This window comes from Dendrobates tinctorius, unplaced genomic scaffold, assembly GCF_039654945.1.
Source record: "Dendrobates tinctorius isolate UK_male_01 unplaced genomic scaffold, ASM3965494v1 ptg000050l, whole genome shotgun sequence".
NCBI lineage: Eukaryota > Metazoa > Chordata > Amphibia > Anura > Dendrobatidae > Dendrobates > Dendrobates tinctorius.
In genome coordinates, this window is record NW_027361718.1 from 3,673,491 (window position 1) to 3,685,638 (window position 12,148).

A 12,148-nucleotide genomic window follows, 5' to 3' on the forward strand; every position below is an offset into this window, starting at 1 on the left:
CGAACTCTGATGGTACCAAGTGACACTCTGACCGAACTCTGATGGTATCAGCTGACACTCTGACCGAACTCTGATGGTATCAGCTGACACTGTGACCGAACTCTGATGGTACCAGCTGACACTGTGACCGAACTCTGATGGTACCAAGTGACACTGTGACCGAACTCTGATGGTACCAAGTGACACTGTGACCGAACTCTGATGGTACCAAGTGACACTGTGACCGAACTCTGATGGTACCAAGTGACACTGTGACCGAACTCTGATGGTACCAAGTGACACTGTGACCGAACTCTGATGGTACCAAGTGACACTCTGACCGAACTCTGATGGTACCAAGTGACACTCTGACCGAACTCTGATGGTATCAGCTGACACTCTGACCGAACTCTGATGGTATCAGCTGACACTGTGACCGAACTCTGATGGTACCAGCTGACACTGTGACCGAACTCTGATGGTACCAAGTGACACTGTGACCGAACTCTGATGGTACCAAGTGACACTGTGACCGAACTCTGATGGTACCAAGTGACACTGTGACTGAATTCTAATGGTACCAACTGACACTCAGACCAAACTCTGCACAGATTAAATACATTTATCTGTCTCATTGATACGTGCCCAATATAGTGCATGATGCTATTCACATGTCTGTGTGTTTTCATGGACCGTGTTTCTGTGCAAAACTCAGATATGTCACCCTTTCTCCAGTATCACGGATGAAAAGTGCCAATACAAGTCTGCGGGTCTGTGAAAAACACGTGCAGCACAAGGATGGCATATGTGTGCTGTCCATATTTAACATCGCAAATGATAGGAGAATAGGAGAAGCTTTGTCCTTTATCCAACTGTGGAAAACCCTGATAACACATGGATGCAAAACAAATTCTTTTTACATACCATATGTGTTTACACACGGACTTGTGATTGAGGCCTTAGGCTGATGAGGCGTGCTCAGCCAAATATGGAAGCAGTACCCACCTCTAGTAATATACTACAAAAAACTGACCAGCACCTCCAAACAGAATAGAGCATTATATAAAGTTCTCAATATATTGATGCAAATTGCCTCTTCAGAGAGGAAGAGGAATAGAATTCTATAGCGCCACCTGTTGGAAGCAGCGATCCTACAAGTCATGTTGACCCTTTAACGAGCCTTGTAATATGACTTGTGATAAAAGCCAAAGCAGAATCTCAATTTGCACACACGGTGTTTCGGGGTGTTGCTCCTCATCAGTGCAAAGTATGAGATCTGATTTGGCTAGAGTTCTTGTCCTCCTCCTCTCTTTAGAGGCAATTTACATATTTCATTTTCCAGCAGAGCATTGCACGGCGAATAAGCCTCTTTACATTGGCATGCCAGAGCTGGTATGTCACTCTCCACAAGGAGAAACAATATTTTTATGTAATTTAGATATGTTATCAGCATATGCTTAACACTAGCTACCTATATGATATCTATTCTCTATCCTCACCTTCTGTGTTCTCACCCATCCCCTGTAGACTGTGCGCCCATAAGGCCGGGTCATCTCTCCTCCTGTACCAGTTGGTGACTTGTTTTGTTCAAGACTATTTTATTTGTTTTTATGTATACCTCTTTCACATGTAAAGTGTCATGGAATAAATGGCGCTGTGATAATTAATAATCATCTGTGTAATATCTACTTAAAAAAATTGGAGGCAGCGCACCATATGGAAAGTGAAAAAATAGTGCTATTTAATAGCCCATAATGGCGACGTTTCATTTCTAAAATGAAAACCTTTTTCGAGCAGTACAAAAGTGCAAGTGCATATTTATTTTTTATTATATTGAATGTTTAGTCTATACTTGGGAGACTTGGCAGCTTAATTTTATTTGCTAGTTCATCTATCTGTCACATTGATCTATCCCCTCTATCCATCGCAAATATCTATCTATCACATCTCTCTATTGCAACCATCTATCAAAATTGCAAGTGCGTAATTTTTTTTTAATTATATTGAAGGTTTGGTCTATACTTGGGAGACTTGGCAGCTTAATTTTATATGCTGGTTCATCTATCTATCTATCTATCTATCTATCTATCTATCTATCTAAGTATCTCTTGCATCTATCTAAGTATCTATTCCTTTTAGTAGTATGTTCTGTAGGCTCACACATGCCTGGATCCGCAAGCAAATGGGCTGGTTTTCCAAGGCTGTAATCCGGTATTACCCTGATGGAAAAAGAACTTGTGAACACATGTGTATGAATGGAATCATTCCACAGTTAATGGGAGATTTATGACTGATAAAATCAGTACAGAACAGCAAGTGGTGGAGATTGTGTTTTTTATTTTAATACGAGAGCCAAGTCTTGCATTAGGACGACGTTGAAGCCAGTACAGAAAATAAACGGCACCCAAGGGACGGAGGAGCATTCTGTTAGGTTGAAGGGCCTTTAATAATGGCTTACCCTAATAGCACGTGTGTGTGTGCATCTTGTCCCCTGCCTCCATAATCATGTGTATACAGTAACACCAGGCAGTTGTGATGTCGACGCGACCGTTTTTAATGGGCGACTTTTTAAACGAAAAGATAAGTTTGCTGAGCGACTTTTCTCCAATTCACTTAACGAAAACCCATAAACTACGCCGCAAGTTCAACAGCCGCCGAGGACGAGATGACATCTTTCTCTCCAATCGCAACAGCAGATAAAATATCCGTCTCCAATCTCGCCTTACTGATTTATACACGGCTCGCCTCCTTTTTTTTGTTTGTTTTTTTTCCCCCAGAAGCCGCTCTCCAAATATTCACAACACGATAAAGCAAATTTTAAATTACGGCTGGCAATATTTCGCGAGTAACTTTCATAGGTGTGTATATCAGCCGGTTTGCATCTCGCATATAAACGCGGCATAATGAAGATCTGCGCTCTGCAAGCGTTTTTTTTTTTCTTCCATTCCAGGTTTAACTCCTTTCGTTCTCTTTTTGTATAAAGAAGCAATTATTATATTTTGCCTACGTGGAGGGAAAAAAAAAAAAAAATACCCTTGCAACATCCATCATTGCGTTTGTCAGATTTCTATTAGGAGGTGAATTATTTGGGGTCTAGGAAATCGTATCGCAGAGGAGCAAGTCCGTTGTTTAGTGGTAACGCACCGTAAAGGAGACGGAGGCGACCGACTTCCGCTCTTCTCCACTAGATGGCAGCTTTGCCTTATCTTTTATGGTCCTGCTTGGTGAACATGATGGAACAGGAAAGGCCATCAGTGTTTAGTCTGCACTCAAATGGTCTCTGTATGACCAGTGTAGACCCCATGGACTTCCTGGAACATGTGTTAGCAATTTAGCTGCAGACATTTCTTTCTTTGTTTTTACTGCCTGGCTCTTTGAGAAAGTGTTGGTGCTGGGTTATGGGCTGTCTGGATCATGTCAGAGGCCATGGGGATCAAGTTCATGTGACAGGCTAGACAGAGGAAGGATGAAGTTGGAGGAGGTAGGAAAACTGACCCGGCCTTTCTGCAGCAACAAGTCACTCGGCTGTCTGTGGTGTAAAGCCAAAACGACTGGGCGTTCGCGCTCTCAATGCAGCTGAACAAACAAAACACTTTGCCTATTTTACTTTTTCATATTTCATCACTAATAGTCGATGCATTCCTCAAAAATGTATTCTGATACTCCATCATTTTTAAGCATCCCTCCTTTTTTATTTTATTTTTCTCTTTCTCATTTATTTTATTTTATTTTTTTTTTCTTCTTAGCCCCATCCAGACGAGGGGACCTGGAAATCCTCGCATGCTGTATGCTCCACTGGATATCTGGAAAATTACCCTGGGAGCAAAACATAAAGGACTTTCCTGCCATCCTGGCTTCCAAAACCAAGTATGAGTTGAAAAAAGAATAATAAAGTATAAATCGTATCTATACATTGTGAATAATGTAAAAAAAAAACACTTTCACATTATTTTTTTTTTCACCTTTAATGCTTTAATGAAGTTTTTGCTGAAAGCGGGTGTTTTTTTTTTTTGGCAACTTATTAATCCCCTAAAACGTTTTACTAAAGAAGAGTGAAAACGACGTGCGGACATACCCTTGCACAGCATTGATGTGTCATACAGGGGACCTCTCACTATAGGGTGTAGGCAGGACGACACTAAAGTATTGCACATCGCTATGGACATCAGTAAATGTCATCGCATGCGGCCACAATATTGGCATGTGAATGGCAGGAAAAATATTTCATTTTTTTTTTCTCCGAAATACAGCTTTAAAAAAAGCTCACCCCTCTCTCTTACAAGAAAACATCAGAATATTTTTTTTTTTTTTAAGTGAAAATTCTAGATGGTTAAAATACAATGGAAATTAGCGTTCACAAGAGCTCGCGCTTATTGGAATCGCTTTGTACCGGTGTAGTCCTGGGATTGATATTTCCCATAAATGCTCGTGTGGATTGCGATCTGATGCAGTACTAGTATAGTCTTTCTTCACATCCCATTCATAATACACACGACCATATTTTTGGCTATCCGTCAAAAAAAAAAAATCTGATCTCCATCAGACCAATTTAATCAACGGTGCAGTGCAGATGAATGATTTTTTGATTTTTTTTTTTTTTTTGTTCACATGCAGAGTCAGTCAGTGAAAAACAATCAAACATCAGGCAAGATTTCACTCCGAAAATCGGAGGAGACTCCCCCATTCAAATCTATGGAAAAAAATAGGATGCAGGATCAGATTAGACATTCCATATCATGGGGAAACTGTACACGATTAATAGCTGTTGCACTAAAAAAACACTGTATACTGATAAGTGAGAAGCAATCGTCCCACTTTTCTGGCCGAATCTCTGAACAATCTTTTTTTTTTTTTTTTTTTTTTCTTTATAAGCTCATGTGACCCTACCTAAATTTTGAGAATACTCGGACTTAGGCCATGGTCACACAACCTTTTTTTTTTCTCTCCCATCCGTGAAAATCAGTCTGGTCACGTTAATCACAGGATGATGGTGATCCGTCTTTATGTCATCGAGGTGTGGTCCGCAATGACAGTGAATTGGAAGGCTAATAGGATGCCAAAGTGCATTTTTTTCTCTTCGCCACGACAGCACCCACTGAGAGAGGGGATCCGCCCCCAGGAACAGGAAACCTACAGAGAGATAAAAGGGGCGGTCCCCCTCACTCTGTTTCCTGTTCCTAGGAAGGAACCCACAGAGAAGAGGATTCCTGGCCTGGTAGCCGCCCGCGGCATTAAATGAGCAACGGGGGCCCCAGAGCTGGAAGCAGCGACGGGCAGATCCGAAATAGGAATCCCCCCTCTGCTGGTAATGTGGGTGAGGCCGTGGCGAGGAATGCCTGGCTCACCAGGAGGTGCAGTGGAGGAGCACCTGGAAAATCCCTAGGAGGGGATTGCGCATTACGAAGCGCGGCACAGCGTCAGGGGTCCGGGGAACCTGGATGAAGACCCCCCCCCCCCCCTCCCCAAAAGGAAGACTGGGGATAGCAAGGCCAGGGTGGAGAATGATGCCCTGAGCTTGTGCAGGACGCAAGGTGTGCCACAGGTGCTTGAGGTGAAAACAAAAGACCAGCATCCCCAGGTATGATGCGGATTGCGGTAAGAGGCTGAACGCTGATTCCATACCTGATTCCTGGCGATGGTCAGTGGTATGGTCCGGTCCGACAGCATAGACCGGGAGAGGCCAACATGGCGCATGTAAGAGGGCGCAGCACGGCGCAAAAGGCCAGCAGCCGGGGGCTTGGCATGGTGATGCAGCATATGGCTGGAGTAGAACTGGCTCCGGTCTGACAGCGTAGACCTGGAGAGGCCGACCTGGCGCGTATGAGAGGCGCAGCACGGCGCAGAAGGCCAGCAGCCGGGGGCTTGGCATGGTGATGCAGCATATGGCTGGAGTAGAACTGGCTCCGGTCCGACAGCGTAGACCGGGAGAGGCCGACATGGCGCGTATGAGAGGCGCAGAAGGCCAGCAGCCGGGGGCTTGGCATGGTGGGCCTGAGTCTCAGAGGAGAGCCGAGGCAGATTGACTCCCCCCTCGGCTGATAATAACAGCGTGAGGCAGGGGCCAGGTGAGGCCATCGTCGCTCACGGATGCAGCACGATATGGCTGGAATGTAACAGGCGCGCATTTGCGCAGAGGGTCTGCAGGCACTTGAAGGCCTTGTATAGCCACGGATAAAAGTGGTAGACAGAATGATTCCACGGAAAGAGGTGGTACACGGTAAAGCAGACCACATCTTAGGCTGAGTTTCCACAGCCGGTACCATGTGTTAATCATCAAGGAGACGCGGGGCTGCTCTCTTTAGGTGGCTGCTGAGCAAATGAAGGCTGGGCAATTACCAGAGTGGGAGAGAGACCAGCTGATGATCCCTAGTCTGGTTGATGTGTGAAAAGAAAAAAAAAAAAAAAAAAGTGCACTAACCTCACCCTGCTTCGCTGGAGGGGAGGCTCAGTATAGCTAGACCCTCGGTTTGCAATTGGGGGCTACAGCACCCGGCAGGGGTTAATGAAGCAGTGTGCAGGAGTTTGTTCATTCTTCCTCCTGCTCTCCGAGAGAAAAAAAAAAAAATAAAGGAAGGGTCGGCAGCCTTTCCAGTCTGACTGATCTCGTTAGATGGCAGCAGCTAAGTAGCTGGAAGCCAGGCAAGTACCAGAATGGAATACCAGTCATAGATCCTGGTAAACAGCAGCATACTGGTAGCAGTCCTAGAGGCACACACAACTTCATGTGCTGAGAGCCTTATGGGGGACTTCAGCAGCGCATTGTCTCCAGTGAAGATTGCCAGCTGCAGCTCGTTAATTGGCTCCTTCGGGTGAGGTCACTCTGACAATTGAGATGTACCATTCAGAGTGGGGGTTATCTGGAACTCTGAGAGGTGCCCCCTTGAGTGTAACTGTGGGCCTGGTCTCTTGTTTAGCACCTTCAAGCGGGGCCGTAAGTCTGTGTACCCCATGGGGCCTATGTATATCATATGGAGTCTGGATGTATCGTATTACGTCATAGCGGCTCTATGAATCGTACTGCATCATAGAATACTTCATGGTAATTCATAGTACTTCAGGGTACTGCATGGTGCTTCATAGTACAAAAGATATGCAGTGAGAGGTGGACACCACTGTATAAATTACCAAATATTACGACCCGCTGCAAACATGCGCCAAAGATGAATCAAAAAAAAAAAATAAGAGAAAAAGCGCAAATAGTGATGCACACGCAGCCAATGATATAATTCATGGTACGTCATATTTGCTTTGTGGTACTTCGTGATATGTTGCAGTACTTCTAGTTGCATCATAGTGCCATAGCTCATCAGACTGCTTCATGGTACTTCATGATAGGTCATATGTGTGTCATAGTACCTTGTGGTACTTCTTGTTGCGCCATAGTACATCATAGTATGTCATAGCGCATAATATTGCTGCATGGTATGCCAGGGTACTTCATAGTACTTCATCATATTTAGTATTGCATCATAGTACTTCAGATGGCATAATAGTACTGAATAGTGCTACATTGTGCATCCTTTGTGGTTCATAATATATATTGCTTCATGGTACTTCATAGTACTGCCTCATACTTAGTATTGCTCCATAGTACTTCAGATTGCATCATAGTACTTCATAGTGCTTCATATTACTTCATGGTACTTTATAGTACCTTCACAGTACTTCATAGTGCTTCATGGTACTTCATAGTGCTTCATGGTACTTCATAGGGCTTCATAATGCTTATTAGTACTTAATGGTACTTCACAGTGCTTCAGAGTACTTCATGGTACCTCAAGGTACTCCACATTGCTTCAAAGTACTTTATGGTGCTTCATGGTAATTCATGGTGCTTCATAGTACTTCATGGTACCTCAAGGTACTCCACATTGCTTCAAAGTACTTCATGGTACTTCATAGTGCTTCATGGTACTTCATAGGGCTTCATAATCCTTATTAGTACTTCATGGTACTTAATGGTACTTCACAGTGCTTCAGAGTACTTCATGGTACCTCAAGGTACTCCACATTGCTTCAAAGTACTTCATAGTGCTTCATGGTAATTCATGGTACTTCATAGTGCTTCATGGTACTTCATAGGGCTTCATAATCCTTATTAGTACTTCATGGTACCTCAAGGTACTCCACATTGCTTCAAAGTACTTCATGGTGCTTCATGGTAATTCATGGTACTTCATAGTGCTTCATGGTAATTCATAGTGCTTCATGGTACTTCATGGTACCTCAAGGTACTCCACATTGCTTCAGAGTACTTCATGGTACATCACGGTACTTGGTACTTCATAGTGCTTCATGGTACTTCAGAGTACTTCATGGTACCTCACGGTACTCCACATTGCTTCAGAGTACTTCATGGTACTTCACGGTACTTGGCACTTCATAGTGCTTCATGGTACTTCATAGTGCTTCATGGTACTTCATAGTGCTTCATGGTACTTCATAGTACTTAATGGTACTTCATAGTGCTTCATGGTACTTCATAGGACCTCGTATCACTTCAGGATGCTTCATGGTATGATATGGTACCTTCATAGTATGAGGAGGAATACGGTCAAGAACTCTGATATCTACCGCAGAGAGAATCCTGCAGAGAGCCAAAACATACCTTTTTATTCCTATTGACCCGTTTTTATCAGGGTAATAACTTCAGAGCCTGTTCCTGGTTGCTCTCCATGTCAGTGGAGTGGACAATTCCGGAGCACACCTCCTCAGCCACCCTACCCGGCATCAAGAGGAATGGGTGCTCAGCCGGGGCATCTTCAAGATGATAGCGGCTATATGGGGCATGCCGGAGATAGATCTGTTCGCTACAATAGACAGGTCGAAAGGTTCGCTCCACTGTACAGGGCATGTACTTGACGCCCTTCTAAACCCTTGGATGGTTCACCAGACCCTCCGATGTTATGGTCGCCAGCTGTTACCAGGATGATGAGGTAATAAGGAGCGAGAGTCATCTTAATAGCCGGTGAGGCTAAAAAGCCGTGGGTTTCATGGCTGAGAGTCATGTCATGGGTTCTCCCTCTGGATCGGGACCTGCGCTCACAAAGACCCTGCTACACCCTCAGGTCAAAGGTCTACACCTCACGGCATGTAATTTGAGGGGCAGTTACTGAAGCTAAGCAGATGACTTATTTGGCACCCTCTTGGAGGAAAAACTTTAAACTTTCCATTCAGCAGACCTTTCCAGGGAGGGTCTTTTTCCTTGCCATATTAGAGTTCCGGCAGGAGGGGCGTGAGTTCGGACTTGCAGGTAACACCCTAAAATTCCGAGTTTCGGCTCTGGAGGCCAACTATAATTATAACGTGTGGGCAACAAAGGGGTAGCTCGATCTTTGCTTGCCAGCAAGCAAACCCGGTTCACATTCTTCAAGGACCGCCTTGGGGACCTTAGCTTAGTCCTAGATGCTTTCACACAGGGACCATTCGGGCCCATACACTTGACCTCAAAGTGCGTTTCATTGAAAGCCGCCATATTGGCAGCTCTAGTATCGGCAAGGAGGATGCATGATCTCCAGACCCTGTCAATAGATCCTCCATCCTGACAATATTTCAGGGCAGAATAGTGTCAAAGACGGACTGTCCTACCTCCCTAAGAAGGCTGCTAAATTCCATAGATCCAAAAAATTCACCTTCCCTCTTTTTTTATGATAGCCCGGCAACACCAGAGAAGGAAAGATAGCATGGCCTAGACGTAAAGGGGGCCATCTTAGTCTATATAGATAACTCTAGGCCCTGGAGGCAGAGCAGGGCTCTTTTTGTCTCTTTCCAGGGTAACAAGAAGTGTGGATCAGAAACGCATTGGCATATTCGGCAAAAAAAGTAGAAGGCCCGCCACAGGGCGTGAGGGCACATTCTGCAGGAGCCATATCTTCTTCCTGGGCCAAAAGGACGGAAGTCCTAATTGAGCTAATATTGGTCTGTTTCCCTAGAGGTGGGTAAGAGGTAAGGCCGCAACCTGGTCTTCTCCTTCTGCCTTTTATAATCACTACAGGCTACATTTGTCTTCTTCCGATGACTTGGCCTTTGGTAGATCTGTCCTTAACACGGTGGGCCCTCCCAGGTGATTATCTCTGAAAATCTCTCAGTGGGTGCTGTCGTGGCGAAGAGAAAAAAACGGATTACTTACCGGTAATACTCTTTTGTAGAGCCACGACAGCACCCGCTCACTTCCCTCCCTTGATATATGTACATGTGGTTCACTCTGGTGGGTGAAGGATAGAAGCTGTATATAAACATATGCTAGAATCGCTTACTGAGCAAATTGACTAAAGCATGTGTGGCGGTTCCTCTTGTTCTCTGTAATCCAACTGAGGGAGCGAGGGGGACCGCCCCTTTTATCTCTGTAGGTTTCCTGTTCTTGGGGGCGGATCCCCTCTCTCAGTGGGTGCTGTCGTGGCTCTACAAAAGAGTTACAGGTAAGTAATCCGTGTTTTTTTTTTTTTTTTTTTTTTTTTTAGCATTTTGTAAACCTTTTTGCCATAAAAATCTCAAGTAATTTTTTATTAATTGCTGAACGTATTTAAAAAAAAAAAAAAAAATCGTCAGAAAAAACATCAAGAAAAAGATGCCTCCCAAAATTGCTGAGAAAACGTCAAAGTGCTTCAGAAAACCTAAAAAACACAAAAAAAAAAAAATGCTAGAAAGAAAAACACTCATCCTTACAAAATGGCAAGAAACACCAGAAAGGAAAGGAGCAATTCCCAAAGCCTTTTCTATTTGGGAACATTTTTTGAGCGCTGGAAAAAAGTGTAAAAATATTCTGGAAGTGCACTCAATGCTTGTAGTCCTTGCATTTTAGTAAAAGATCTCCACATCTGCATAGGTAGTAATGCTTTTTATAGAGTGATAGAGGCAAATCGCCTGAATTACTGGCCATTCACAGAACCCTAATAAAAGGAGTCGTCTTCTTTCAGACAATGTTCTGACCTGGCTGTAGACTATCCTTGGGGCAAGTGACGAGACTCCGACACCGCTCCCGGTGCACGGCATTCACTGCGGCACTGACGTCACACCGGCAGCTCAGGGTCTCTGAAGGGGGGATTCTGGCTACATGGCCCTTAGCTCACTGGCTGCCACGCTGTACTGCAGCCGGGGCAGAACTTTATTGAAAGGAAACAACCTTTTTACTCAACAGTCCTATGTGGTGGGGGAAGGGCAGCGGGAGATGCTAGTTGGACATCTCTTGCTGTGTTTTGCCATTAAATTACTAGTCAAGAATGGACACACACACAGGCAAATGGGCATGGAAGGAGGACACAGTGTAGAATGGATGGATCGGACTCTTTTTTTATAAGGGCAGGTGCAGACGGCCGTGGATTCTTGCAGCCAAGAGAATCTGGACAATTACGCAAAGGATACTGATCAATCTCTAATCCGAGTGTGCGCATAGAATCGGATCGCACTATCAGATGAGAAGATGGAGGAAAAAAATGTCTCCATTCTGTCCGTCTGTGAAAATCGCACTGCACTCAAATGTCATCCGAGTGCAGTCTGATGCTTCCCACGCACTCATTGACTTGTATGGCTGAGTTTGATGGATATCTCATCAAACCAGCACATGCTGCAAATTTTTGTCAGCCTCTGTCCTAGGGAAAAATCTGACATGTGTACAGCCCCATAGACTAATACTGGTCTGAGTGCGATTCGGTGTTTTGTTAAATCGCACTTCGACCAAAAACACAGCCGTCTGTACCTGCACTAATGTAGATTAGTTGCTTATTGAGACTGGGGTCCACATGACAGAGTTGCGGTGCTGTAAGCCGTAATTTCAGACAATACGGCCCTCACACTACGCCGAGGAAGGGGATGATGGAGGGGCTATTCAAATAATGTTAGTTCGAAGTTGTAATTTTTTTTAAGTACTTTTTACAGACAGTCTAAAAATGAACCGACTGGACCAAACTTGGAAGATGGAACCTTATTTTCTTCTTTCCTATTGTTTATATGGCTTTAAAAAATGGTAATCTCAACATTAAATGCACTGAGTTAGAAGAATCCGAACGACTCCTTCTGCTTTGCTCTTATTATGTATGAATTTAAGCCTCTTACTATGAATAATACATACATGAATATAAAAGTGAATATCATTGGAAAAAGGATAAAGAACGCACAAAAACGGAACGCGCTGAACAATTCCCTTTAAACAGCGCTCCATTTTATATACCAG

At 44.2% G+C, this 12,148-nt stretch overlaps 1 protein-coding gene across 5 annotated transcripts in view; it reads left to right on the forward strand.

The window, feature by feature from the left end:
- VRK2 (VRK serine/threonine kinase 2) overlaps positions 1-12,148 on the forward strand; it is a 123,293-nt gene that overhangs the window by 76,647 nt on the left and 34,498 nt on the right. For 4 of the 5 annotated variants that reach the window (XM_073576661.1, XM_073576662.1, XM_073576659.1 and 1 more), the window contains one exon: positions 3,726-3,846. The exons of the other annotated variant lie outside the window; for it this stretch is intronic. In XM_073576661.1, the coding sequence (XP_073432762.1) occupies positions 3,726-3,846 (121 nt within the window). The remainder of the gene's footprint in view (positions 1-3,725; positions 3,847-12,148) is intronic. 5 annotated transcript variants of the gene reach the window in all.